Source organism: Purpureocillium lilacinum (assembly GCF_023168085.1).
Source record: "Purpureocillium lilacinum CBS 284.36 DNA, scaffold_3, whole genome shotgun sequence".
In the NCBI taxonomy this organism is placed as follows: Eukaryota; Fungi; Ascomycota; class Sordariomycetes; order Hypocreales; family Ophiocordycipitaceae; genus Purpureocillium; species Purpureocillium lilacinum.
The window spans coordinates 2,418,087-2,444,842 of NW_027072113.1; the positions used below are offsets into that span (position 1 = coordinate 2,418,087).

Below are 26,756 nucleotides of genomic sequence, written 5' to 3' on the forward strand. Positions count from 1 at the left end.
TTCAAAATCTCGCCAATTGGAACGAGTTCGATGCCGGCTTGCGCGGCGCTTTGTCTCTTAGCTGTCTGAGCACCTTCGTGGTAGCCCCAAGCTTGAGATTGGCATGGTCACGTGATGGGTCCCCTGACCCCCAGCGCCGGACCCAGTCGGGCAACTGACGCCGCTCGGCAGCCCGAAAGTCCAGCTGTCCATCGCGACGAGTGTCACCATCTCTCCCCAGGACACGCATCACTGCACCACGCATCCGCGGCCGTGGCCTGCATTCACTCTCTCGACCCTCGACCCCCGGTGTTTGCGCTTGATCTGCCAACATGGATTTGAACGATTTGAAGAACACGGTCTCGAACCTGACCTTGTACGACCTCAAGGCCGGGTTCCGGAAGGCCCAGAATGGTGCGTGAGCCATCGGGAGCCCCGGCGCCTCCAATGCTAACAGAGCGTCCAGCGGTGATGAACTATACCGAGATGGAGTCCAAGGCATGTCGGGTTGCGGTCGCGGCATGGGACACTGGCTAACGCGGTCACAGGTGCGGGAGGCGACCAACAATGAGCCCTGGGGAGCCTCGTCGACCCTGATGCAGGAGATTGCAAACGGCACATTCAACTAGTGCGACAAACCATCCTCGCTCTCGTCGCTACCAACGCTAACAGAGCCAGTCAAACACTCAACGAAATCATGCCCATGATCTACCGTCGATTCACAGAAAAGTCGGCCGAGGAATGGCGTCAGATCTACAAGGCCCTGCAGCTCCTCGAGTTCCTCATCAAGCACGGCTCCGAGCGTGTCATCGACGATGCAAGGGGGCACATTGCCCTGCTAAAGATGCTCAGGCAATTCCATTTTATCGACCAAAACGGCAAGGACCAGGGCATCAACGTTCGGAATCGAGCAAAGGAACTCGCGGAGCTCCTGAGCGACGTCGACCGGATCCGCTCTGAGCGCAAAAAGGCACGCGCGACGAAAAACAAATACACGGGTGTCGAGGGAGGCATGTCGTTCGGTGGGGGCTTCTCGGGCGGCAGCAGCAGCGGCCGCTACGGCGGCTTCGGTAGCGAGTCGGCCGGCTACGGCGGTGGCAACGCCAATTATGGCGGCTATTCCGGCGGCGTTTACGGCGATGGCGGCGGCTTCGGCGGCCAAGCCAGCGATTTCCGAGACACCAGCGGCAGGTCAGACAGGTTTGAGGAATACGACGAGTTTGACGAGGGCGAGAGACCCGCGGCCTCGTCGAGACCAAAGAGGACGACGGAGCGCGCGGGTGTCAAGAAGACGACTGGAGAGGTAGCCAAGAAGAAGGAGCCAGAGGTGGACCTGTTCTCCTTCGACGAACCCTCGCAAAGCTCCTCCGCGGCCGCTCCGACGCCTTCCAACGGCTCCGGCCTGGCAGACCTGGGCGGCCCGAGCGGCAGCGCTGCGAACGATGATGACGAGTTTGACGACTTTCAAGAAGCCACGCCGGTCACACAATCCGCGGCGCCGTCGGGCGGCTACGCCCAGCCGCTGTCGCCCCCCCTCACCTCGGCCGCGACCTCCTCTACCCAATTTGCCGCTCCGCAGCCGCTCTCCGCTCCTCAAAAGGCGGACCTCAGCCAGATGGTCAGCACGTCGTCCATTTCGCCGGCGCCGAGCGCCGGGGTCAACTACTCGGCCTTTGCGTCACCCCCCGCTCAGGCACAGGCTCCGAAGCCGTCCGGCTTCCAATCCACAGGTCCCAACTACTTCGGCACGGTCTCATCTCAGCCTACTCAGGCGAGCGCGGGCATGTCAGCCATGTCCCCAATGGCGACTTCCAGCGGCCCGACCACCATGGCCAGCATGAAGCCCGTCACCAGCCCAGGGGCCAAGCCTGCCGCGGCAGGCGGCGATGCGTTTGGTGCGCTCTGGGGCAAGGCCAGCGGCGGAGTCAAGAAGACGGGAACACCTACCGCCGGGGCGTCCATGGGCCAGCTGGCCAAGGAGAAGAGCGCGGCGGGCATCTGGGGAGCTCCGGCTTCCGCGTCCTCGCAGCCCGCAGCGGGTCGCCCTGCGCCAAGTGGTGGCTCGGCGTCTGACGACCTGCTCGGGTGAGGAACTTGAGACGGAGTTGGCATGGGGATGGGCCAGATGGCAGCACGCTGAACTGGGTGACGAGTGGTGCGCGACACGGAGCAACAAGGTGATGGTTGAGGAGCATGCGTCTTGATTGGGCCTTAGATAGGCGTAGGGGCGCACAAATTGAATTGGCATGTCATGTCCCTTGTTTGCGGATGACATTCGTCCTGGTGGTTACTAGCACCGAAGCTCCAGAAGAGCTTGTGAGCGAGCAAGCTTGGCCAGCACATGCAAGCCAAGCAGCGCGCATACTCTGAGACGGACGCGGCATGCGACGCCGGCTCCGCGAGCCTTTCATCTGGCCCATCTGGCGACCGCGGCTAACCAGGATCGCAGCCTCATCGCCACAAACCAGCGACATGCGTCCTGACCCAATCACGTGGAATTCGAGGCCAAAGTCTCTGGCCACGTCCACCGGATGTCTTCCCCGTGCGCGCGCGTCCCGGTACTGCGTGCATTTTACGCGCTTGCAGTGCCGGGCTTGTGTCAGTAAGCGCCCGACCCAATGGCGCCGCACCGCCGCATCGCGGCACCGCGACTTACACGGCGACGAGCGCCTGCGATTGGCTGCGCCCGGCGGCTGCCCACACCGGCGGCAGTGTCAGGTCGGCTGCGCTGCTACGTCGAGGGCGAACCGAGCAAGGCAGGGCAACCTTTTTCCTGCTCGTTTCTCTGCATGGCTTGTTCTTTTCGCAGGGCGGCCGGGTGGGCTGCCGGCCCTAGCTGCTGAGCGGCTTGCTGAAGGACGGAAGGGAAGGGAAGGGGACATGGATGCCGTCGTCGTCTGGGTTGCTGAGGTTCTGAAACAGGGACGGCGACGTGCCCATTGGATGGGCTTGCTTGCGGCTGTCTTTGACGCTGCGTGATGCTGTATTTGGAAACGAGTTGGACTTGCTGCGAGGTGGTGGCTGGTTGAGCTTTTGGGGTTGCGCGTGAGGGCCGTCTGTATAAAGAAGGGAGGGGATCACGCCGTTGATGGTTTGCCTTCTCAGCAAGCAACTGCCAAACAACCACTCGCATCTTCTTTCCCCATCTCTTCTTTGTCTCTTTCCTAGTGTCTGCACTTTTGGGTTCTGCTTTGGGTCTCGTCATTTCCATCTTTTCCAGTGTGCCATCACGCTGCTCTGTCTCTCTCCGTTCGTCTACTACACGACAAGACCGCTCTGCACCAGTCAACCCATCCCTTCTCTTCGCTACGCACAAGTTCCGGGCTAGATCGCCGGGTACTTTCAAACGCACACGTCCTTCTTTGGCAACTCTCGACCGCGCCGCGAGTCGGGCTCTCGTGTCAGGCAAAATTCCGACTCCCACTTCGCCGTCCTCGGCTATTCTGCCGTTCCACGCCAAGCACTTTCCGCTCCGCACGGCGCGCTGTTCCTCGCGGCCGCGTCTCTCACTCGTCACTCCGTCAGCGACCACTACGAGCACGTGTACCGCCAACATGGGTGCTCCTCCGGCTCTCGGCGCCCTGGGCCTCACCTTCACGGCCATGCGGGGCATGCAGGCCATCGCCCTCATCACCATCATTGGCCTGACGTCCAACTTCATCTCGGAAATGGTGGCGGCCAGCTACGAGGCGCCCTCTGCCCTCGTCGGCACGCTCGTTGTGGTAAGTCAGGGGGGATCTTTTCGAACCTCAAGGGGGGGGCTGGACTCCTGGAACCAGACAAGGGGCTGACAAATAGTGCGTTGCGTGGGTGGTGTGCAGTCCTGCCTGGCCGCCGTCTACACGGTCATTACCTACATTCTCTACTGGGATTCGATGCTCCCGCTGCTCATCTCGACCGGGGCCGACGGGCTGTGCCTCATCGCCGTCATCGTGGTGGCCTGCGTCGTGGGCAAGCCCGTCAGCTACCTCTCGTGCCCAGCCCTGCCGGACAAGGGCAACACGGCCAACTTCATCCACTCGCTCTTCCTCAACCTCTCGCGCAAGGACTACTTCGAGTGGGTCGACCCGGACAAGGCGTCGTGCTTCGAGATCAAGGCCGTGTGGGGGCTGAGCATCTGCCTCTGCATCCTGTACTTTGTTTCGGCCGTCACCTCGGCCTGCCTGTGGAAGCGCATCAAGGGCGGCGCCTCGCGGCCCGCGGCCCCCAAGGACTTTGAATGAGGGTGCGGCCGTGGGGAGCCCGCGGGGGCGTCGGGGCCGTCGGCGGCGCGTCGCGAGGAGGATTCAGGGGCGACGAAACCAGCGCGCCGTCCTCCCGCCGTGCTGAAGAAGGCCCGCAGCCTGGGTACCGTGGCGCTGGGACCGCGGTCGGAGAAGCAGCGAGTGCCACCCGCGTACGACAGCGACTCTGTGTCGTCCACGTCGGACGAGGTGACCATGAACATTGCCTATCCGGCCCCCAGCGACCCGTCGTACCCACGGTTCCCCCCGCCACCCACGGCGCCGCTGCGTGACAAGGCGAGTGAGCGTCCGCGCCCTCGTCCCCTCGAGAAGCTGCCTCCGGTCCCGGCAGTACTTCCCCTTGCGGTGCCGAGTCCCGGGCCGCAGAGCCCGCAGGGCAGGACCGCGAGTAAGTCGAAGCGGAAGACCATATTGGAGCGAATCGAGGGCTGGTGGGATCTCGGCCTGCTCGAGAAGAGACAGACGCTGTTCGGCGGTGGCAACAAGTTGCCGGGACCGCGATGAGACTGCACAACTGCTATTTTTGTTTGGGACATGGGTTTTTGGGTTTTTGGGTATAATGCATAGATTGGACTCGTCGAGTGTTTTTTGCTTGGTGCTAGTATTGGTTCGTGTGGTATAATGGTTTGGGTTACGGTCATGTCTGGGTCGGGTCACCTAAAAGCAGAAAACCTATCAATGGCATTCAATCGTTTTAGTTCATGCAGGTGCGGCCCCATATGCATAATGACTCTTGTCAGTTGAATTCAGGCTCAAATGCCGCTTGGCATTCCTGTTGGCTGCAGCGGCCTACTCATGTTCGTGTATCGATTTCTAAACACGGTCAGTCTGCCAGGGAAGGCAACGTTTATGTCTTCATTTACCCGTTCTGACCTCAGACCAAAGGGCGTGGTCTAGCCTGGACGCCGGGAACAGAGACCGATCAGGAAACCCGACATTGCCATTGTGTCCTTGATCATGAGAATGCCTGCCTATTAAAATGTTGATCATTCCAAATAAATGGCGGCTTTTGATGTAAGACGGCAAGGAGCTTTAAGTGCAGGGTAGTCTTGTGGGCTCAGCTTATTCCGAGGTTCTTTGTATGCGCCTCACAGAGGTTGCACAGCATTATTATCCCGCCACTTATCAAGCATCAGAGCAACTCAGCGGCAAAGATAAAGCCTCCTTGATTGCCCCTCGACGACAACTTCATCGCCTTTAGTTTCCGCGTCAGCTTCTTCCCTTCGGCTTTGGCGAGTCGCGGCCCCTCGAGCGGGATTCGACTGCTTACAAATCCGGTCCGGCACTTGAAAGGTACTTGAGGCTTTGTACCTCCACTCCCCATCTCATTCTCCACTCACGGACCTCGAGTCGCCCCCTGCGTCAACCAACAGCCCACAGCAGCTGGTCGCTGAGACGCATTCGCACTGCACCGCCATGTCGCTCTTTCGGCAGCTCATGTCCAACAGCAAGACCCGGTCCTCGGGCGGCTGCTGGACATGCAGGGTGAGGAGGAAGAAATGCACAGAGAACAAGCCCGAGTGCGACACGTGCAAGGCCCTCGAGATCACCTGCTACTTCCAGGACGAGAAGCCGGAATGGATGGACGGCGGGCCCAAGCAAAAGGACATGGCAGAGGCCATCAAGGCCCAGGTCAAGAAGCAGGCCAGCCAGCGCCGCGACCGCAAGTATCTCGAGATGCTCGAGGCCGGCACCCAGTCTGTCTCACTCAGCGATGACACTCTGACACCTTCAACCGTTCGCAAGGATCGCCACGACGGCATGTCGGGGACGTCAGACACGGATCCGTCCCCGCGGAGCAATGAGATGGACTCCACGCCCGCCTCCAGCAACACCAACGGCACCTCGCCGCCCGAGGCACCCTGGCACAGCCAGCTCTTTGTGCGCGAAGAGGACCCGGCTTCGGCACCGGACGTCGACATTCACTTCCTCATGATCTACCTCGACTACGTCTTCCCCTACCTCTTTCCGCACTACCGGCCGCCCGTCCTCGCCGGCGGCCGCGGCTGGATCCTGGACGTGCTGCAGAGCAACAAGTCCGTCTACCACACAGCCATTTCTCTCGCCAGCTCTTTCTTCGCCGTCGTGCTGGCCAATGGCGAGGAGGAGCACGAGGAGTGCACGCTGCGCATGGTGCACAAGCTCGAAAGCCAGCTAGAGCTGGGCCTCGCCGAGCTGCGCAAGGAGATGCGCCTCTTGACAAGCGGCAAGTCGGGATTTAACAACGAAAAGGCCCTCATTGTCATGCAGAGCATCATCCAGATGCTGTTTTTCGAGGTCTCTACGTCGAACAAGGACAACTGGAAGGTGCATCTAGATGCTGCCGTCTTTCTCTTTCATCAGATCCTCCCAAACCCGGAGCAGTGGTCCGAGACGCTGAACAACTTATACACGCCAAAGTGGCCACCACCCGCCATGGGCCTTCGGCGGCCTTGGAGCACAAACCAGGCAGCCTTGCGCTTCTTCACCGCGACGCTCGTGTACATTGACGTCCTCGCGAGCGTCACGCTCGGCAATGCGCCCCGACTGCACCAGTACCAAGCGAGCGTCATCCCCGGCTGCCCATCCGAGGACCGCACGCCCGATCCCGTGCCGGTGGGGCCTCTCATGTTGGAGGAGTTCTTTGGCCTACCCAACTGGGTCGTCCAGGTCCTGGGCGACGTCGCCGCCCTCGAGTCGTGGAAGCGAGTACAAAAACAGACCGGCTCACTGTCTGTCAGCGAGCTGGTCTCTCGCGGCCAGGTGCTGGCCGATGCCATCAAGGGCGGCCTCCAGATCCTCGAAGCCGGCTACGAGACGCGGCCACATACACAAGAGATTACGTTCCAACTGCTGGTCTCAGACCCCGTTGGTGGGGAAGAGGTTCGGCGGCCGTCGTTCCAAGTGATATGGCTGCTCGCGACCCTGAGCTACCTCAATGTCGTCGTCAACGGCTGGCAGCCGTCGAGCCCGGACGTCCGGTGGCCCGTGTCCAGGGCCACGGAGCTGCTGTCCAACGTGCCCAGGGGCTCGTGCCTGCGGGCCCTGGCGTGGCCTATGTGCGTCTGCGGATGCTTGTCACCAGAGGAAGACGAGCCGGCATACCGCGCAATGGGTGAGCGGCTCGGGCCCCTGAAGATCTTTGGGACGGTCAAGGAGGCTCTGGAAATTATGGAAAAGGTGTGGTCGATGCGCGGCCAGCTCGACGAGTCGTGGGATGTGTCCAAGTGTCTCAACATTCTGGGACATGGCGTTTTGCTTATTTGATACCCTGGGTAATTGGAAATTGCGAGTCAACTGGTCGGTACACGACGGGCTGGAGACGGGTCAATGGCAACTCGTTTCTTCTATTCAGCACCTATTAAAGCGACCCTTGATCGGCTAAGCGACGTGCGCACTGGGGTATAACGACCAAATCATCCTCTACGCGCGATGGCCCTCAGCAGTTCTCCTCCTGGCAAGTCGAGACGTCCTCCCGCTGTTCGTCAGCCACAGCAAACGGTGGCCTCCTGTGCAGCGCTGGTCTGTTGTCCACTGCGTCACGGTCAGCATCTTCTCGCGTCTCCGAGGGGCACAGACTTATACTCACACAAGAGGCAGCGTCTCCCACTGGAAGATGAAGGCCCCAAAGAAGGCGCCGAGGATGATGCTCACGATGATGTAAATGTTGAAGTACATGGCCAACTATGGTCCTGTCAGCAACCCAAGAGAGCCCTTTCCGGTCAGAAACCAGCAGACACCTACCAGCATGAGAAAGTACGCGACCGTGAACTGGAGAAAGTGCAAGAAGGCGCGGATCGCCTGTTGGAAGACGTTGGGCCGGAAGGGCGGCACGACGGCAGGACAGACACCGCCGGCGGGGGCGGCGATCGGCGCGGCAGCGTCCTTGCTACTGACGGAGCCGCGGTCGGCACCTGCGCCCTGGTGCTTGGCGATGTGCTGGCGGACGAGGAAGCGGTCGAACTCCTTGACGGAGCGGCGGATGAACTCGAGCGACATGGCGAGGAGGAAGACGCCGATGCAGGAACCGGCGAACATGCCGCGCGAGGTGACGTGCCACTGGCTCGAGAGGAAGCACGCGTCGACGGTGTAGAAGTTGAAGAGCATCTGCAGAGGCGGCTTCCCGTCAGCAAACGATCCGGTCATGTCTCTGACGATGGGTTCGGTCATCTTACGGAGATCTTGCAGCTGTTGCCGCCGCCCATGCCCATGCCGCCCATGTCGTGGCCCGCGTGGGCGCCCGAGGTGGTGGCGGGCATGTCCATGGACATGGTGGGGGACATGGAGCCCATGGTTCCCGTCATGGTCGCGTGGTCCATTGCTGCGCGCGCGCGTTTGGTATTGTCTCTCCTCACGAGGTGGTCGCCGCGCGGCTCGGTGCTTCAAAAGGAAGACGGGCGAGTTATTCTCGTTTGTGTACCTTGGGAAGGGCGGAGGTGAACTGCGACGGTGAGTGCGGGTGCGGTGGGAGGGAGGAGGAAGAGAAGGTGAATGTCGGAAACCGGCAACGAGAAAAAGCACACGAATGTGTCCAAGAGAGGAGGAGACGGAGGACAACTGCGGGTTTTGTAAAGGGAAGTGCGGTCCCGATAAAGTTGGACAGGCGTGCAAACTTAATAAACGAAACCCTGACATGCGGCAAGCCTCTGCGCGACGGCGCGCGGAGCCGGCTGTCGAGCCGATGCAGCAGCACCTCGTCTTGGCCAGTTGCGCTGGTTTTTTTGTCCCTTTCTCTCTCTTTCTCTTGCTCCTCTGCAGGCGCGCCATACGCGGCTACTACACAACCTGGTTACCCGAACGCGCGAGGGGAGCCCAAGCTTCTTCCTTCCCTGCGCGCGCGCGCGCGCAAACGCGCTCACAGGTCCACTCCCCTTCGGAGACTTATGCCGCTCGCAGGTCGCAGGTGTGCCTGTTGGCCCAGCGATTGCATGTAGTACATCGGACGAGACGGAGGGATAGCCACGGCCCGTTCGTTCGTTCGTTCGTTCGTTTGGCCTAAGCAGGCGCGGGCGAGTGACCCGTGAGGGCGTTTGCGCAAGTTTTCCTCGCAGCAGGGCCGGAAGGTGGGACGATTCTGCGAAAATCGATATTGTCCCCCCCCTCCCGCGCTCTATGCTCCTTCGTATTTTATTTGTAGTCACTGTACCTTTTTGCAGTGGAGGGCGGGCGGCAAGCCAGTGTCCGGTATTCACTCCGTAGCACTCGCACAGTAACTGGTTGCGGGCATGCATGCCGCCGCGACGGCTTGGCCATGGCCAGTGCGCGGCGAGTGGTACAGTAGTGGTGGTGATGCCCGAGTTTGAGACACTGGAGGGGGGGCCGGGGCGACGCGGGGAGTCGTGTGACGATGCCCTGCAGCTGGCGCATGAATGAATGAATTGGGGTTCGAAGAAACCACGGGCACTTGCGCCGGGCGTGACGAAGCCCACCAAATTCATGAAGTCGGCAACGATGCGTATCGAACCCGGGATCGAGGCGGTACTTCTCTGTCGACTATTACGTGTGTTGTTGGCTGGCCTCCCCACTGAGTCAGTCCCCAGGGTCTTGACGTCTGCACAAGGAGGAGGGAAAACCCACAGCGGGACATCATCATCAGGCAATCGTACAGATCCGAGGCGCGGTGCCGCAAGGGATGGGGGCCCCGACTGGTTGGTTACACCTCACTTCCTCGACCCGTGTTTTGGTGAGCACGAAAGAGCCCGTTGTGGTGCCACGGGCGCTCGATAGTCCCTGTCTGCTCGCGGGGACTGGCCCTCTTTACGAGCACATAGTCATACTCATGTGAGCGCAAGTTTTGGACCCCAGACGAGGCGAACCTGATGACATGTGTTGTTTCCCTTTCGGTTACGTGAAGCAATCCACCGTGGTCAAAATCTTTCACGCGACAAGACACTTACGAAATCTGAGGCTTAAAGCCACTGTAAGTTAACGTGCGTAGACTCGATGTAAACCATTTTTGGAGAATTGCCTGAAGGTCTTAGCTAGGTGGACCAACGCGTCAAAGCAGCAACAGAGCGATGGGAAGATGAAGTACATAGTCAGGGACATAGAGGGGTCCCGTATCGAATTGATCAGACACTTTGGCCTTGTAAAGGTAATCTCAGTATCACGTATAGTACGCACCGCATGAGTAGGCCAATCTACATCCTACAAGCCAGTCTATTACAGAGTCCTCCTAGCCAAGTCACGCCATGCATGCGCGTTTCATATTTGGCCCGTTCAAATCCCGGGGCTTGCCATTACATTAATATCGCTGTATCCCATCCCGCATCGCCCGATGCCTGCCCGACTCGGAGTCTTCCCTTCCATCACCAAGCACTCCCTCGCGTCTATCCGTTCACGTCCCAATATCAAGGCTTGCTAAACGATAAAGGCCCGGAATCGAGCTCAATTGGTCCAATCTCAATCGAAGGTAACAGCTCCGGGAGCGGCAGCATCGTCGTCGATACCGCCGTGGCCGTCGTCGCCGCCGTCGTCGTCGAGGTCATCGTCATGGCGGGCTCCATCGACGCACCTTCTTGCGCCGCCGCCGCCACGGGCGCCGCCACCTCGTGGTCTTCTTTCGTGTCGATGAGCGGCTCCCCCGCCACAATGTCCGGGAGCTCCAGCTGCGGGGGCTCCGCCGACGAGAATCGTTTCCACTCGGGTAGCTCAGCCTTTGCTGCGTCAGTCGCGGACTCGCCCGCGGCACGGCTCGTGTCGTCTGCCTCACTCTGTGATGCCGTGTCCTCCGAGGGCGGGAGCTTCGCCGCGCCGCCCGTCAGGCTCGCAGGCTCTCCCGTCGCGAGCGCCGTGGCGGCACTGAGGACGGCCGCGGCGCCGATGGTGTCGCCGTGATTATCGTGCTCGGGATTACTGCCGTCTCTAGGGTTTGGAGAGACTCGCCGTCAGCATCCAGCGCAAATCACGCCTTTCGTTTCGGGATATCCTCACTTTTGGTCCGCTAGGGCTGGTCGAGGTGGGCCGTCGTCCGCCTCGAAGCCGTTGTGTGTGCTCATTCCGCAGCCCATCGTGGCGGTTGGTTGCTTTTCTCTGCTCGTAGTGCGGTCTCACAGTCGACGGTCATGCAAGTGCTGCGTATCGCGGAAGAGGTCGGCGTCGGTACAGCTCGATGGAGAAACTGCGCTGCTGCCAGGCAGTCGAAAAAAATATTCTTCCTACTGAGGCATGAACGGCACCCATGCAGCATGAAGACGGGTCTCGATGGAGCGACCAAGCGACAGGGCACGCCGGCCGGCGGTGAATCACTTCACTCACTGCTTCTTGGTTCGTTGGCACAGCCCGCAAGCTCAGAGGGGCGAAAGCAGTCGAAAAAGAAGCACCGTTTTACCACGACCCAAGCAAAATAGCTTGGACGGAAACGCCCCGTGCACGGCTTTGCGAGATTGCGTGGCCGACATCTCGTCCAGCTTTTGCGCGACTCCGCAAAAGGAGGCGCGTATCGCAAATGATGAATGTCTGGGATGCTCACGCTGCCGTTGGACGACTGCCGGCAGCGCTGCTTTTTGAAAGAGTCTCGGTGGCTCATTGTGCATCCTTGTCGCGGCCACCGCGCACCACCGCCTGCTTCATGTTATTGGCATCGCTGCTCCCTTCGGGATTTGGGACGCAATAGCCGGTGCGAAGTGCGGGCAGTCCGGTGTGCAATCTCGGTTGCACCAAGTCTCCACGGAGGCAAATCCCATTGCCCCGTCTTCCGTCTTGGCTTCTCATTCCCGTGACTCGTGAGTCGCGGCTCCGTTACGAGTACCGATGGAGCCCCCAGCTGGGTTGCGTGTCGGCATTGGCAGCCGCGTCGACTTTCCCCATCGAATAACCTGCGGCTCATGTCCGGCCCGAGCGGCTCGGGCAGCCGCGAGCCGTACGACAGCCGCGAGAGGCACGGGAGGCGCGAGGGGGCCTTTGCCATGAGACGGCTGCAATATTGACTCTGGAGAGGCCCTTACACGTAGGTAGGACGCGAGTACCTTGGGGCGTCCATTTCTGAGGAGGATATCGTAGCGCTCCAGCGACCACAATGCTCGCCTCTCGTGCTTAGTTACAAGCCAGTCGGTTGAGGGACGCGATAGAATCACTTGATGGCGTCACCAAGATCCCACGAATGCCAACCAGGATACGTATTAATCTTTACCTGCGCTGCTGTCCGTGCCGATGCGACAAGGGGTTCATGCCATGACTACTGCTGGGTTCTCCCCATGGGGCAATGTGATCCGGTGCTCGGTCTCGATGGCTGCCATCGTACCCGTGCCCACTTCGGTGCCCACTCCGGTGCCCGCTCCGGTGTCCGCTCCGATGGCCATCTCGGTGTCCGTTTTGGTGGCTGTAACGTAAGGAATTCGGCGGGTTAGCGCGTAGCCTCTACTTGAATGATGCACGAAAAACATATGCGGCCGGACGTCAGAGCCTACTTACCTACGACAGGGGCGATCGTACTCCGGATCGCGTTCGCCGGAGCCGAAACACATTATGATGTAGGCGCTATAGTCTGAATTGGAGCAGATTTCCAAGTTTTCCGGTTTTCTGCTGATGGGAGAGGCGGTGAGCTTGCTGGATAGGGCGACGCTTCAAAGGCACGGAACGAGAAGGACGAAGCTCTGTGGGTGTCTCAATATATATGTTATCTTCCAATGTCGTGACGAATGGCCACCATGAAGCACCGTCGGCAAGACGTTCTCTCGTCAGAACGATGGGTCAAAGTGATGGACACACAGCTTCATTGCCAGGCTGCCGTGAGTCGCTGGTCAATCCGAAGGATTCAAGAGCTGCAAAAACGGAGTGTGATTCGGAGGATACCACGCAAACTTGCACAACAGCAGGGTAAGGTTTTAAACATTTCATTATTCCAGACAAAGCGAGCAGTGTGAACGACCATCCAGGTCCTTTACAAGAGCCACGTGTTGACGCCCAGCTGGATTACAAAGTTTCTAGTATAAACTAGCCCGCCGAACTCTATGGCCTGATTCATGGCGATGGTAGTTTGAGAAGTGCGATCCTCTACGGCGTGGTGGTGCAGCAGGGTCATGGACATGTACCGCAGCCGAGTTGAACGCCCAGTATGCCACTCTGGTTCTGAACTCTGCGTCATCCTCCGCGTTCGTGCGCCCGTAGCGAAGTCTCCTTTCGTCAACATAGCGAGGGCGACCCGTGTAGGGCCTTTTTAGGTAAATACAGAATCGGGGCATAGTGAACTCGAACGCAAAGATCCTACTCACGGCAAACTATAGGTTGACTCGTCGTCGTAGTAGTCTGAATAGCCTGAAAAACAGCACATGATGGGCTAGTTTCGAACATATGTGATGCAAGCGAGTTTGCCGAGTGTTTCGAAGCGAGGTAATACGACCCGTGGCTTGAAAGCGACATGGATGCATGGAAACTTACAACATTCAGGCGACAACGATTGAAAAAGACAAACCCCCTGGCGAATTTATGTAGAAACTACGAGTCTGTCGCACGAGAGCCGCAGGGATTCACTCGAGTGATACCCACTGCCCTTTGGAATGCGAATCTCGGATTCATGTCCTACTGTGCTCGTCACCCGCCTGATACGATTTCTGGACAGCGTATCACCGCTGCAGGCGTAAACATGTAGGTTGGGAAACAAGAAACAGAGTGTTACCATGCTAGTGGCTATCTGTCCCCGAGATCGCGACCGATCTAGAGCATCTTTGTTGAGAAGTCGAATCTGGCGTCCGGTGCGGGAGAGTGGCTTCAACGCTTTATTCCACGGATTTGAATGCGCTCAATCTCCAAACAACTCGTAAAGAACTTCATATATGGCAAGGGGCATATATGCTGGAGTCGCACTTAACCCACAGGATCGACGCGGGGATGTCGTCCACGCATGTGGACTAGCTCAGTGTTCGCCCGAGCGTCGGCGGAACAAGACGCGCGGGCATCGCGCAAGTTCGGCCGAACCAGCACTTCGGCCACACCTGAGACAGGGCCCGACACCGAACCCCCCAGGCTATAAGTAAAACTCAACATCCGTCTAAATCCTGGGAGATGTATTGCAATGCCATCGTAAAGAAGACAATTCTCACATATTTGCGCGAGCTCTTGCGATTCCAGACCGCGTGGTACTTCCCATCCTCACTCAACCAGTTGATATCAAATAAACTCAGCCAACGCGACAAAACATCACGAACAAGAAAAATGGTCAAGATTGCCATCGCCGGAGGTTCTGGCAGTTTGTCTCCCTCGTAGCCCTCCGTTCACCGAAATCCAGTCCTGACCAAGCGCCGCAGATGTTGCCCAGGAGATCATTGACGTACTTGCCACCAAGAAGCACGAAATTCTGCTTCTGTCCCGAAACGTGCGTGCACATGCCCGACATCATCCCTTTATATCATCTCAGGTACAAATAGCTGACTTGTCTAGGATGCGCCCGCTGGATGGTCCGTCTCTGGCGTACGCTGGGTCCGCACGGCCTACGAGGACACTCAGGACCTGGCAGAGATCCTGCAAGGGGTACACACCGTGCTCTCGTTCATCGTCGTGCACTCCGACGTTGGCAATGTGTCACAGCGAAACCTGATTGACGCAGCCGTTCAGGCGGGCGTGAAGCGATTCGCGCCAAGCGAATGGGCATCGTATGCCGCACCACCCCATCGCGCGACACGTTCCACCGTACGTCTTTGCTCATCGTTGCAGGTCCTCCTTCGATTACATGGACTGGTACGCTGGCAAAGCTGAGATTCGTGAATATCTAAAGCAGTTGAACAAGGATAAAAAGGTGAGAACTATCGCTGTGAGGTGGACAGCAGCGTAGACAAGCAAAGACAGCTGAAGATGCAGCTCAGATTATCGAGTATTCGCTATTCCAGCCCGGACTGTTTGTGAATTACTTCACCTACCCTTACAAGTCCGCCAACCACGTTGTGCCCATCGAAACGCCCATCGACTTCAACAACAGCCGAGCCCTGGCGATAGACGGCGCCGAGGAATCCCGCCTCACGCTCACAACGGTCCAGGATCTCGCTCAAGTCGTGGCGCGGGCAGTTGAGTATGGCGGAGAATGGCCAATTATAGGTGGTGTGCAGGGCACGGAGATCACCGTCGGGCAACTCATCGCGCTGGGCGGCAAGATTCGCGGTTTGTGGCCTCCCCGTCCGTGAGTCTTTGGAGGGAAACGGTTGGTACTGACCACAAAACGCTCTAGGCAAAGAATTCAAGATAGAACGGCTTCAGTCTGTGGACCTCAAAGCTGGCGAGCTAAAGTCCTCGTGGAAGCCGACCGCTGGACATCCGGCCTTTTCCCCAGAGCAGTTTGAGGCCATCTCGACAAAGCTCATGGCAGGAATCCTGCTGGGAATATCTGCTGGAGCTTTGCGCGTCTCGGATGAGTGGAATCGCCTATTGCCTGATTACCGATTCACTCATGCCGATGACTTTTTGACCGAGGCATGGTGTGATAAGCCGTAGTCATTGTGCTCGTAAACCCAGAAAGGCAGCAAGATGGGGATTACGTATCGGATGTATAGGGTTACAAATCGCCTTTAAAGCGCCCAAGCATGGTTACTCTAGTGTGCTCCGTCGTTGCCTTCAGATCTCTGATCCGTCCTGAGGTCCAGTTGAGACCGTCTCATCAGACTGCGCTAGGGCCGTCTGAGCCTTGGCTCTCTCCTGTTGCCTCTCCCAAGCGGGCATCGCAAACTTTACAAAGTACTCCGAAGCCATCATCTGCTCGGCTGTACGTCTCTCTGCGGGATCAAAGGTCAGCATGCCCCTCAGCAGATCCTCCAACGCCTGCAACTCTCCTGCCTGGACATCCCACTCGCACGTCTCGAGAGTCTTGCCACGTCCCATATTCCACATGCGATCGTGCAGCGGTCGGACAAATCCACGAAGCACAACATCTTGTTTCCAGGAGCCGTCCTGCTCGAAGAACTCCCCGCGCTCTTCCCAAATATTCCACCAACGTGACGGTAGAGGGCCCAACGCGCCGATCATGTCTGCAAGCATGTTCTCCGGGGCAGAAGGGAAGAAGAGTATCCCCGTGCCCATAATCTCGTACAAGTTGACGCCAAGTGTCCAAACATCTGCCGCGAGGGTGATTTGCTCCTTGAAGTAGTGTTCCGGCGGGAGGAAGTACGGTGGCGTACAGAGCTTGGGGGATGGTTCGGTAGCGACATCGAAGGAAGTCCCAAGATCAGAGATCGTGACGATGGGGTCAATGAGCTTGTCGGCTGACATTATGATTTGCATGGCTTCCAGACCGTATCGCGGTGCGTGCTCGTCGATAGGAGCACCATCGACCCTTTCGACGGGGATCTTGTACAGCAGAAAGCGCTTGTATAGCTCATGCGGCTCAAGATTGTTGAGGTTTGGTCCTCGCAAGAGGATATTCATGAGATGCAAGTCTGCGTGCTGTGTGAGAATTATTGCCAAATGCTGGATCATGTTCGCTCAAAGCCGAGGTGGGTGCGGCATGACTTACCGCCATGACAAATTCCTCGGGAATGCAGAAAGGCAAGGCCCATGATCACTTGAGCCGCAATGGACCTTGCAGTCTCGACGGGAAACAAGCGGTGCACCGAGCAATCCTTTGCAGCAGCTAAGTTGCAGCCCGCGGGCTCGAGCACGACGCAGGTGTGTTTCCCATTGGGGCCTTCGATAGTGAAATGGTCCAGCAAACGAGGTATGAATTCTTGTCCGGTGATCGGGGCATCGGAGCTTTGTAGTCGATGAAGAATACCTGCTTCTTTGCTGGTCCCGAATTCCCAGGCACCGAGTATCTTCAGTGCAACGTAACGATCTGATTCTTGATCGCGTGCGAGCCATACGGTCGAGTAGCCACCATGACCTAGCTTGTGAACCACTCTATATCGGCCACCCTGAAACGTGTCTCCAATGATTGTTGGATGAAAGCCACCGGCTTTATAGCATTCGAGATCCTCAAGCTCGGTATTCCCGATGTAGACATCCTCTGGCCACTCGGATACGTCGGTGGCCATAGTGTAAATTGGCGAGCAATTAGGTGGCGGAAGCCGGTGCTAAAACGGGAGGTGAATGGGAGAGAGTAAGAGCTCGAGAAACTGGTGGCCAATGAGGGAGATGTCATCGTTCAGTGAATGGCGATGATGGCAAGATATACGAACAGCGGGACGCTATGGCCCCCTGTGCCAGCTGGGCTAAGGGAGGAGCTCATGTTTGCTGTTGCCTGGAGGCGGCGTTGGGTCCAGGGCAGGGCCTTCATGCGGTGCGCGGACCGGTCCTCGCAATGGTTGCCGCAGCGACTGCTACTGTATGGAAGTACGAGCCGTGCAGGCAGGCCTGGTAAGCCATACTGTAACAGCAACCGAACGACATGTTATCGCATGGCTCGGGTAGAAGTCTGGAAAGTCAACGCTACTGCTACTAACGTCCAACAAAAACTGAGGTTCAGTACTCTGAGAATCTCCTTGGTAAAACATCAAACGGGGGTTTGTTCGCGGACCACTGCATGGGCGGATGCAGCGCCATACGAACGAGATAGTTTGCTCTGACAGCCTTGACCCTGCACAAAGCAATACTCGCCAGGCCGGTAAAGAACAATTGGCATTTGCTATTGTCGACACGTTACAAAGAATCTTGACAAAGACGCAAATAGCATGTGCAAAAATATGCGACGGCCCAATGATGGCAACTCTGAAGACAAAGGGCGGACAGATCACCCAGTTTGAGAATGAAGTAATTACCTGACAAAAGCGGATGAACAGAGTACCCAGCTTGAGAATGAGGTTGACGGCTTTTGACGAACAAGGACATAGGCGGACAGAACACGCAGCTTGGGAAACAAGTTGACCACTCTCGACAAGAGAGGATGGATAAAACACCCAACGTGGGATTGAAGTTGCCAACGTCCCTGACAAAAGACGGACAGAATAGCCAGCTTGAGAATCAAGGTAACGACTGAACACCTTGTCTTTGCATTTCTCTCTAGTCACATATAAATCATGTTGAGAGTCCCGTCAGTAGTCCCGACTTCTTGGGATGCAGTCATCTTGGTACTTTTGTCTTGGTACTTTCATCCTGGGACTTTCATCTTGGGACTTACTTCTTGGTACTTTCGTCTCGTCGTGTAACCATGTCTCAGGAAATCGTCTACATCTGGAAGGTTGAACGACCGGTCAAGGAGGAGGAAGCGATAGCTATGATGCGCGCGGCTTACCATATCGCTATGCAAACGGATCCCAAGACGACTCAAATCTTGATTCGGTAAGCCTAACCCTACTTACAAGCCATATTTGATGTTATCCTTCAACTGACTACTACAACCCTAGGTCCCATGTTCACTGTACCACTATGGTGGGTGGTTATCCCAAAAAAGACGACCCCCATCTAACCGTGTCTGTGAAAACCCCCGCCACTGCAGCGCACAACAAGCATCAGACCAGCCATGGTTACACGGCACATCTGAAGTCTTACGATGTGCTCAGCGTCAAGCCTAATAAGTTCAAGAAGCCGGATTCTGAGCAAGATTGGCCAGCGCACATGGCGACGAAACCCAGAGAGATCGTCCGGGGGGAGCCACGTCCTTTGGCGCCGCAGGCTGGTCCCTCCACTCAGCCTTCGAAGTCTTCGAGGCCGGCGAAGAGGGGCGGCAGGTGAGAGACTCGAATGCCTGACAACCCGTTGGCATTGATGGCGGCTGAGGGCATTCTTTTTTCTGTTGATCGTTGTGAGCTGCAGTGGTTTTTCATGGGCTTCGTGTACTGCCTAAGTGGGCAATGTACGTGTAAGCTGAGGAGGACTCTATGGCGTGCTGTCGAGCGCTGTTTAGTGGGCTGTGCTTGACCCTTCGTTAATTGACCTTTCGCTGATTTCCTGCATCATCCACACATTTGCATCCTTTTGATACAAACGTCTCATTTGATCACCGTGAGTTGCACCTGCGAACATGACAGCGCACAACAATACCAGCGGTGACGCCGTCGAGCCACAGGCCAAGAGGCGGAAGGTCCGCAAAGGCACGCAGAGCTGCTGGCAGTGCAAGCACCGCAAGGTCCGGTGCTCATTCACCACCACCCCCTCGTCCGCACGCCTGGCTACCGACACCATCTGCGACGCTTGCAGGCGTCGCGGCACGAGCTGCATCAGCCAGGAGTTTCCGGACGAGGCTCTGAAGGCTGCGCAGGAGGTTGGGGATAGGCTGGGCCGCGTGGAGGCTCTGGTTGAGCGGCTGACGAGCAGCGCCGGGTTCACAGCTGGCGGCGCTCGTGAAGAGGCGGCTGCTTCAACTGTGGTGGTGAGCGATGGCAGCAACGGGTTGCGGAACGAGAGGCCTCAGCCAGCTCCGGCGGTCGCGACGAACAAGTTTCTGGCTGATGACGACTCGGCTGTAAAGCATCGCGATGTCTCTGATCGGCTTGCCGCAGCATGGCCCAGTCCGCGCGAGATGGACCTCATCCAGGCCATCCCCGCCACCATCCCAACCCTCACAAGCACCTCCTGCACACCCCCCAACCTCGAACCACACCCACCATCCTCCCGCGACGCCCTGCACCTCCCCTCACCCGGATCACATCCCGTACTCATAGCCCGCAAGTTACTCCTACTCGGCTGGTTCCTCCAAGGATGTCCTACCCAACATCTCACCCATCTGGGCATCGACCGTCGCGACGCCATCATGTCGCACGCAATGCGCACGGCTCACGACGCGGTGACGTCGCAAGACCATCTCGTCGGCTCAGTCGAGGGCGTGGAGTGCCTCTTGATTGAGAGCCTGTATCATAATCACGCGGGGGACCTTCGGCGCGCGTGGCTCGCTGTCCGGAGAGCGATACTCATCGCTCAGCTCTTGAGGCTGTCCAGCGGGGTGAAAGAGACGGCGCTCGACGATGACGCCGACACACATAGCGAGATCGATCCGGTGTTTCTGTGGTTTCGTCTGATGCAGATGGATCGGTACCTCTCGCTCATGCTCGGTCTCCCACCAGGCTCTCTCGACAATAGCTTCGCAACGCCCACAGCCCTCGCGACATGCACGCCCCTAGAACGCATGCAGCGCATCCAATGCGTCGCCGCCGGACGCATCCTGCAGCGCGACCAGGCAGACACCCACACCGATGAACAAGAGCTCAAGGACACCAACGAGATCGACGCCCTCCTTCGTGAAGCTTCCGCCCTGATGCCCCCAGAGTGGTGGCTCCCTCCCAGCGCCGACACCGACAAAGACACGACCCGCATCATGGACCTCCTCACTCACCACCATTTAGTACTTCGCCTCCACCTCCCATTCCTGCTCCGGTCCCCAAACAACAGCAAATACGACTACAACAAGCTCACAGCCGTAAACGCCAGCCGCGAGGCGCTCTCGCGCTTCGTCTCGTTCCGGAAATCCAAGTCTCCGTTGCCGTACTGCCGGGGCATCGACTTCCTGGCCTTCATCGCCAGTGCAACGCTCTGCGTCGCACACATTGAAGCCCATCGACATTGCTACAACCCGCTCGGTGATCTTTCGCGCCGGAATGCAGCCCTCCAGTTTCTCGTGCACCAACGCCATGCCGACCGGGCGTTGATGGAGCTCACTCTTGAAATCATGGACTTCATGGCCTGCGGCGGGGCGGATGCCATCGCTCGCAAGATTGCCACCATATTGCGGCGCTTGCTTGGAATCGAGGCCGATGCCGCTTCCGGTGCCGCATACAGGGCCGACTCCTCGCGTGACGGCTTCTCCTGTGAAGAGAGAGAGTTTGACTACTACAGCGACCTTGCGGGAGGTGACGGCACAACTACGCTGCGTGTCCACATACCACATCTCGGCACAATCAAGATTGAACAGGTCGATGTGTGCAAATCGCCTGCGCTTGACCTAGTTCTTCCCGCGAATTCTGCTGAGGTCCAATCAGGGATCCAGGCTGCTCCTCTAGACTGGCCGACCGCCTTGTCCTTGACAAACGCTGCGGCAGACGATTCGCCCACCTTCACAAACGTGGATGGATCGCAAATGCTTCTCCCTGAAATGGGGTTTGATGATGTGGTGCTACCTGACGTCGCAGGAAGTTGGATTCTTCACGTGAGCGACAAGAACCCCGAGCTTGCCTATCAACTCCAAAGATCTGCCTAGCGATCGTACCTCAGCGCCGCCCGCGCGATCACCAAGAATAGCTCTTGGGCGCATTGCGCTGCTCTGTCATGGAGCTGCTGGGGCCTCTTCTGGGTTGGGGGCACCGGCGTCGCATTTTAAGCCAGTTCCCTGCCATTGTCCTTTCCGGCCGAGCGTGCCCGAGTGAGATCTCTGACAGCGCAATGGCGAATTAGTCTGCCGGAAACGTCGATTGCTGCCTGCAAGAGTTGTGCATTATGGACGTGTTTCAAGGTTAAAAAGAACATCGTATTCGTATTTCGTTTTTTCAAGTCGTTTCCATGGATTGATCCTCTGAACCGAGCTCCGATCCTGACTGGGAGTCTTCAGATGCGGAGTCATTGGTTTCTTCCAGGGACAATCGGTCGTATTTGCTGGCGAGGGCCTCCAAAGAAGACGCCTCTGGATCGCCATCGCGGCCGAGGATTGCCAACGGCCACTCTGACTGAATATGCTGGGCCACAAGAGGCTCGTTCTCATCAACCGGGTTCCATTGGGCATGGCCCCGAACCGCCGACAAGTCTTCGGGTGACAGCCTGCTGCGAAGAAGCCTATAGGTGGCTGCAGCCATGTGAATGTGCTGTCCCTGGTCACGCAAACCTTTGATGCTGAGTATAAGCGTGGACCGAACATCTCTCAATATTGCGGCATCCCCCTCCGCTTCGCGGAGACTCTCCAACGCTGCCATTCCCAGCGTGGAGAGGAAAAGGAGCAAAAAGGCATCGCAGAACTCGAAGCTATGTCGGACGAAGTACAGACGAGCGACCGTTTCGAGCCGGCGCAGGGCGCCTAATCCGCCGCCCTGCCATGTTTCGGCTGCGCCTTTCTCGTCGGAAGATGCAGGCGATACTGGAGATGGCAGGTGCTCCGCGGTCCGTATTTGCGTCACGGCAAACGCTAATGCTTGGTATTCCATGCTGCAAAATCCAATTAGCATCCCTTCGCGTTGCCTCCTGAAGACAATGCGGCAGGAAGATAGCATGCAAGATACTCACTGCAGCTTTAAATGCCATGGTAGTGCAATATTATCAGGGCCCAAGGACGGTGGCAGACTCGCATACCAAGATTCAAGCCTTGATTGTATTTGGCGCACGCTCTTGGCGGTCAAGCCCTGCACGTCTTGAGAGTTGGTGTTCCCAAATTGGAGGATGGCAAGGTCGTTGATAATGACCCTCAGCCTCGAAACCACGTTGAATAAAAGTCCCAAAGGCGACAGAAACGGTGTCGGATTTAAGCTGTATCGGAGAACAAGGCCACCATACCAAGACGGGTGGCGGTCAGGGTCTGGAAGCGCTGATGCCGGCGGCGCCTTGATGATGGGGGCTCGGAAATAGTAGTAGCCCATCAAACTAATTCCAACGTCAGTGTTGTCGCCCGGTTGCACAGAGGGCTGCGGGCTTACGTCTGCCAGTTGAACAAGCACCACGCAGTGAAGTCGCGTGCGTGTCTTAACCGGGTACTGCGAATGTGTTTGTTACCATCTAGCAGGCGGAGCTGCTTCGCCATCGTCACAGCTCTGACGAGATAGGGGAAGCCGATTTTGTCCATGCCATGCATGCTGTACGTGATGTGCAAGATCAGGGTCGCCTGCAAAGTTGGAAGGTCGACTGTGGTATCCGCGTAGAGTTCCCATAGGCGTTTTGCTTCGGCAAGAAAGGAGTAACCCAGAGTTTTTGGGTTCCAAAACTGGTCACGGTGCGGGAGGCCAATAAAGCAGTGCTGCGTTTGTCAGTCCTTGCGCATGGCGGGTCACCGGGTCACTTACCGATGCTTCTGCCAAGAGAGCATTGACGAGCAGTGGAGAGCAGAAGCGCTTGTCGTTGTCGATGGCTGCCTGAAGGAATATGTCTTTGTGGAGAGCCGGGAAAGTCGGGTATTCGTGCAGTAAATAGGCGTGCAGCATCTTTCTCATGAGCCGATTGTCTGCCGTTACTGAGGTCCAGCGAGACAGTTCGACCTCGGAGAGACGATCATCGATGATTGTGGCAGAGTGATATGGCTGCACATACACCCCGCGACAGTGGCTGAGTCTGTCGTCGGGCTGGAGAGATGGGCTCGGTCCGGGGACAAACCGGTCGTCGATGGTGATACCGTAGACGGGAGAACGTAGATAGGGGTTGTCGGGGGTCTGCAGATAGGCGGGCATGGTGGAGGAGTAGGGAAACTCGTACCGCCTTCGCGACTCCGGGACCAGAGACAGTTGGAGGAGAAGGTCGCCCTCTTTGATTTGACGCAGGACAGTGCTGACATCAGCGCCCAGCCGTAGCTTGTCAAGCACGGCGCGGGAGTCCTGTTCGCTCATGGTCCGCAAAGCCGCATAGAGGCGCTCATGGTCTTCGATCCTCTGCTGCATCTCCGTGACCTTTCGCTTGAGGGCTTCGGAGTTTGTTTCGGACGCGGTGGCCGAGACGTATTGGCAATGCAGGCCGCGGTGGATGCATGAAGCGCATCTTGGCCGCTGTCCGTTACACTGTGCGTGGCCATCCGGTCAGCAAGATAGGAGCAGAGGCGGAGGAAGAGCAGGGGGGAGCAACAGAGCCCACGACGCGAATCAACGTACCCTCGACTTGCGCTTGCGGCAGGGCTCACAGGCGACGGTAATGCCTATGCGGGCGCGGCGCGGGGGCAGCGGACGAGATGGCGGATGCATGGCCTGGCCGGGACGAGGCGCTGCCATGGCCAAGGAGCGCAGGCTCGCGGGGACCTCCTCAGGCGTGTCGCTCGACATGTTTGCATCGTGGAGCGCGGTGGTCGACGGCTGCCAGCGTCTCTCGACGAAGGTCCCGTCGACGACCCCGGGCAGAGGAGGCGAGAGGTTTGCCGGGGGAGTGGGACAAGATGGGATTCTACTTTGCCATGTTGCCGTGGTCGAGGAAACGGTCTTGGGGGAGCGGCGTCTGGTGGCCCTTGGGTGGCTCTGGGTGGCCCAGCTGGGTCCGTGCCCCACTACGTCATTCCAAGGCAGGAACAGCCAAGGCGGATGCAGCGATCGCATTGGCCGACGAGGCCAGACGGGATCGGAAGGCACGGCCTGGCGGGGTGAACCCTTGGAAAGTTGGAAAGAGCGTTGAACCCTTTTCCTGCCTTGCTTGCCTTGCCTGCGTCGACTGCCTGAGCCTGCCTTGATTGGGTGACTGCCGCCGGCGCTGCTGACTGGGCGAACACCCAGGCAAGCCGGGCAAAGCACCCTGGTTTTGCTTTGGCCAGATGGATCTGTGGATCCACCCATGGATGCCTGGCCCGTGCGGCTTCCGCTGCCAATGTCTGCCCAGTAGCAGTGGACGGAAGCTGCTCCACGCGCCGTGTCTCGTCCACACTGGCAGCTCCCTCGCTGTTGTTCGTCGAGGACATCGCACTGTCAGGTACGATGCTGAAATATATACGATTGGCGTTCCACGAGTCGGACGCGTCCCGTCGCCGAACATCCGAGCCGGTCACACGGCATGCCTTTTCGGTACCTGCGAGGAGGTGCCACAGTCAGCAACCTGCCGTCCCGGCAATGAAGCTCATCATCGGCTTCAGCCCCTCACCCGCCCCAAAGCAACCCATCTAGACGACAACCTTGCGATGGCATTCCGCTCCCTTTCGATGAGCGCCTTCTTACTCAATGGATTCTCAGTGAAGAGCGCGGCCTGCCCAAGGTTTGAAAATTGGCACGCGCAAGCCAAGCCCCCGATTTACTTTGCACGTGAAGCGGTCACACCGCCGCGCTGCCAAGACGTGCTTCAGACTCGGCTGGTGACTCGGTGAGCTGTTGCCAACGCGGCCGGCCACTCTAGTCGAGCGCGTTTCCGTTGCTCGGGAGCCTGGACAATGGCTAGTGAGCACGGGAAAGATCTCGAGCGCATGGCCCGGATATACAGATACGAAGCACGTCGTACAGTCATCTCAAGGGCAAGGTGTTGGCCAACGGCGCGCATCAGCCCATGGAGCGAACGCACAGTCGACTGTGAAGGGTCCTGCGTCCTGGGGGGGGGGGACGGAACCTGCAGCTTGCCGATGGACGCAACGCAGCGCCGGTTGACGAAGGCCCTCCTCATATCTTCGTCAACTAGGTGCGGATGCAGAGGAGCATCTGGGGCGCAGTGGCCGCCGTGTAACCATGCCCGACATGACGATATCCCAGCCGGACGCCGATGGCAAGCGGTCAGCCCCCAAATGCGAGCTTTTGGGCGTTGCGGGCGTTGCCAAACCTCGACCTGTGACAACGGTTGGACGCCACGCAAGCCCTGCCGCCGCCGATAATGCTGGGCGGCGAGCGATCGGCGGGCATGCCTCAGACCCGAACCAACGCGCCACACTCTGTCAATTCAGGCTGTTGCACCCTGGCCCTCCATGACAGCCGATCCGTGCGGCCGTTGCTGCCCGCCACCGGGATCGTGCAGCGAAGGCACGGCATCCTTGCTGCCCGGGGGCTTTGCCGCCTTGAGCGCCGTGCACACGGCGTTGAGAGCTCCCATCACAGTCATCACAAGGTCAGTGCAGCTGCTCCGGCACACCCTCTCGGCGGTGGATGGGGGCCCTTGGCATTCGTGGCAGGGCATCGATAGCTTCTCGCAGGAAGCGCCGCCTGCTTCCGCTTCTGGGCCCTATGGCCTCGTGCGGCTACCACCTCACTCAAGCAACTGCTACCCTTAAGCGTATGCGAGTTCAGAGTATATGCGCGCTGCTGTTGCTGTCACTCAGCCTCAAGGTCTCACCGCCCCGCCGCTTGCGCGATGGCACTGTCACATGGCAGCGTGGCAGGCAGGCCCAGTGCCCGCCTCCACACAGGCTAATGCACGGACGACGACGCCATGGGGAGATGCGCGAGTTGATTAACGTCGGACGACCCCCCTTGGCCATTGCGAATGACTATCTTGGCGGCCCGTAGGTATTGTTGGGGGATGACGAAGCTGCAAGGAGGCTTGCTCCAAGGTGTTGCGAGTAATTTAGCGGTGCCAGTGGGCCAACGGGCGGCTGACAGGCGGGGTCGGGCGACGCGCTGCTAGTGGCTGACTGCGCTGAGATGCGCGGGTCGTGGATTCGGACAGGCGACCTCCCGTCAGCAGCAGCTACCCGTGCGGCCAGGCGAGGTCAAGGGTGCCCGTCCGGTGGGGTGGTTGGTTTCGCAGGGTCCCTGGTAGTTGGGTGCCGCAGCTTGTTTTGCGTGAATTGGTGGTGTTAAGGTATGCGAGGTAGGGGGCTGTTGGCTGCTGTTCGCGTACAGGCGCCGCTGCTTGGCTGCTGCGCCCGGCGGCGTGGGGTGGTGGGGGAGCTTGTCGGGTTCCGACGAGCACGGTGGACAACGTGCAATAAATGGACCTGTTCATCCGCTGTGTATCCACGACCGCTCCCGTCGTCTTGTTCGATCGTCACCCATTACCGCTGCCTGCGCCCGCGCTCGCAAACCTCCTGTCCTCGTCAGCCTGGTCCTGACTGCCATTGCGAGACGACATCGTCGTCGACCGCGGCAGGACGTCGCTGTTTCCACAGCGTCCTAAGCCAGC

General features: G+C 58.5%; 10 protein-coding genes across 10 annotated transcripts; 6 read left to right on the forward strand and 4 right to left on the reverse strand.

The window, feature by feature from the left end:
• Positions 1-311: 311 nt before the first annotated feature.
• Positions 312-2,068, forward strand: PLICBS_004317 (epsin-3, clathrin recruitment and traffic between the Golgi and endosome; the record flags this gene model as incomplete). The annotated part of the gene is made up of 4 exons (XM_018326957.2): positions 312-393; positions 446-486; positions 528-607; positions 658-2,068. 4 exons carry the CDS (start codon positions 312-314, stop codon positions 2,066-2,068), a joined length of 1,614 nt encoding a protein of 537 aa, XP_018174419.2.
• Positions 2,069-3,533: 1,465 nt separating this feature from the next.
• PLICBS_004318 (uncharacterized protein) lies at positions 3,534-4,202 on the forward strand (the record flags this gene model as incomplete). The annotated part of the gene is made up of 2 exons (XM_018326956.1): positions 3,534-3,701; positions 3,801-4,202. The coding sequence occupies 2 exons, from the start codon at positions 3,534-3,536 to the stop codon at positions 4,200-4,202; spliced, it is 570 nt and encodes a 189-aa protein (XP_018174418.1).
• Positions 4,203-4,418: 216 nt separating this feature from the next.
• Positions 4,419-4,727, forward strand: PLICBS_004319 (uncharacterized protein; the record flags this gene model as incomplete). Its single annotated transcript, XM_065600489.1, has 1 exon — positions 4,419-4,727. One exon carries the CDS (start codon positions 4,419-4,421, stop codon positions 4,725-4,727), a length of 309 nt encoding a protein of 102 aa, XP_065456561.1.
• A 912-nt stretch (positions 4,728-5,639) lies between these two features.
• Positions 5,640-7,469, forward strand: PLICBS_004320 (uncharacterized protein; the record flags this gene model as incomplete). Its single annotated transcript, XM_018326955.1, has 1 exon — positions 5,640-7,469. One exon carries the CDS (start codon positions 5,640-5,642, stop codon positions 7,467-7,469), a length of 1,830 nt encoding a protein of 609 aa, XP_018174417.1.
• Positions 7,470-7,787: 318 nt separating this feature from the next.
• On the reverse strand, positions 7,788-8,521 carry PLICBS_004321 (copper Transporter integral membrane protein that functions in high affinity copper transport; the record flags this gene model as incomplete). Its single annotated transcript, XM_018326954.2, has 3 exons — positions 7,788-7,886; positions 7,947-8,309; positions 8,378-8,521. 3 exons carry the CDS (start codon positions 8,519-8,521, stop codon positions 7,788-7,790), a joined length of 606 nt encoding a protein of 201 aa, XP_018174416.2.
• Positions 8,522-10,552: 2,031 nt separating this feature from the next.
• On the reverse strand, positions 10,553-11,212 carry PLICBS_004322 (uncharacterized protein; the record flags this gene model as incomplete). The annotated part of the gene is made up of 2 exons (XM_018326953.2): positions 10,553-11,066; positions 11,136-11,212. The coding sequence occupies 2 exons, from the start codon at positions 11,210-11,212 to the stop codon at positions 10,553-10,555; spliced, it is 591 nt and encodes a 196-aa protein (XP_018174415.2).
• A 3,142-nt stretch (positions 11,213-14,354) lies between these two features.
• Positions 14,355-15,623, forward strand: PLICBS_004323 (uncharacterized protein; the record flags this gene model as incomplete). The annotated part of the gene is made up of 6 exons (XM_018326952.2): positions 14,355-14,388; positions 14,447-14,514; positions 14,580-14,791; positions 14,853-14,934; positions 15,002-15,293; positions 15,361-15,623. The coding sequence occupies 6 exons, from the start codon at positions 14,355-14,357 to the stop codon at positions 15,621-15,623; spliced, it is 951 nt and encodes a 316-aa protein (XP_018174414.2).
• A 120-nt stretch (positions 15,624-15,743) lies between these two features.
• Positions 15,744-17,155, reverse strand: PLICBS_004324 (uncharacterized protein; the record flags this gene model as incomplete). Its single annotated transcript, XM_018326951.2, has 2 exons — positions 15,744-16,561; positions 16,639-17,155. 2 exons carry the CDS (start codon positions 17,153-17,155, stop codon positions 15,744-15,746), a joined length of 1,335 nt encoding a protein of 444 aa, XP_018174413.2.
• A 1,925-nt stretch (positions 17,156-19,080) lies between these two features.
• Positions 19,081-21,249, forward strand: PLICBS_004325 (uncharacterized protein; the record flags this gene model as incomplete). The annotated part of the gene is made up of 1 exon (XM_065600490.1): positions 19,081-21,249. One exon carries the CDS (start codon positions 19,081-19,083, stop codon positions 21,247-21,249), a length of 2,169 nt encoding a protein of 722 aa, XP_065456562.1.
• Positions 21,250-22,665: 1,416 nt separating this feature from the next.
• On the reverse strand, positions 22,666-23,995 carry PLICBS_004326 (uncharacterized protein; the record flags this gene model as incomplete). The annotated part of the gene is made up of 3 exons (XM_018326949.2): positions 22,666-22,986; positions 23,033-23,737; positions 23,828-23,995. The coding sequence occupies 3 exons, from the start codon at positions 23,993-23,995 to the stop codon at positions 22,666-22,668; spliced, it is 1,194 nt and encodes a 397-aa protein (XP_018174411.2).
• Between the last annotated feature and the right edge of the window lie 2,761 nt (positions 23,996-26,756).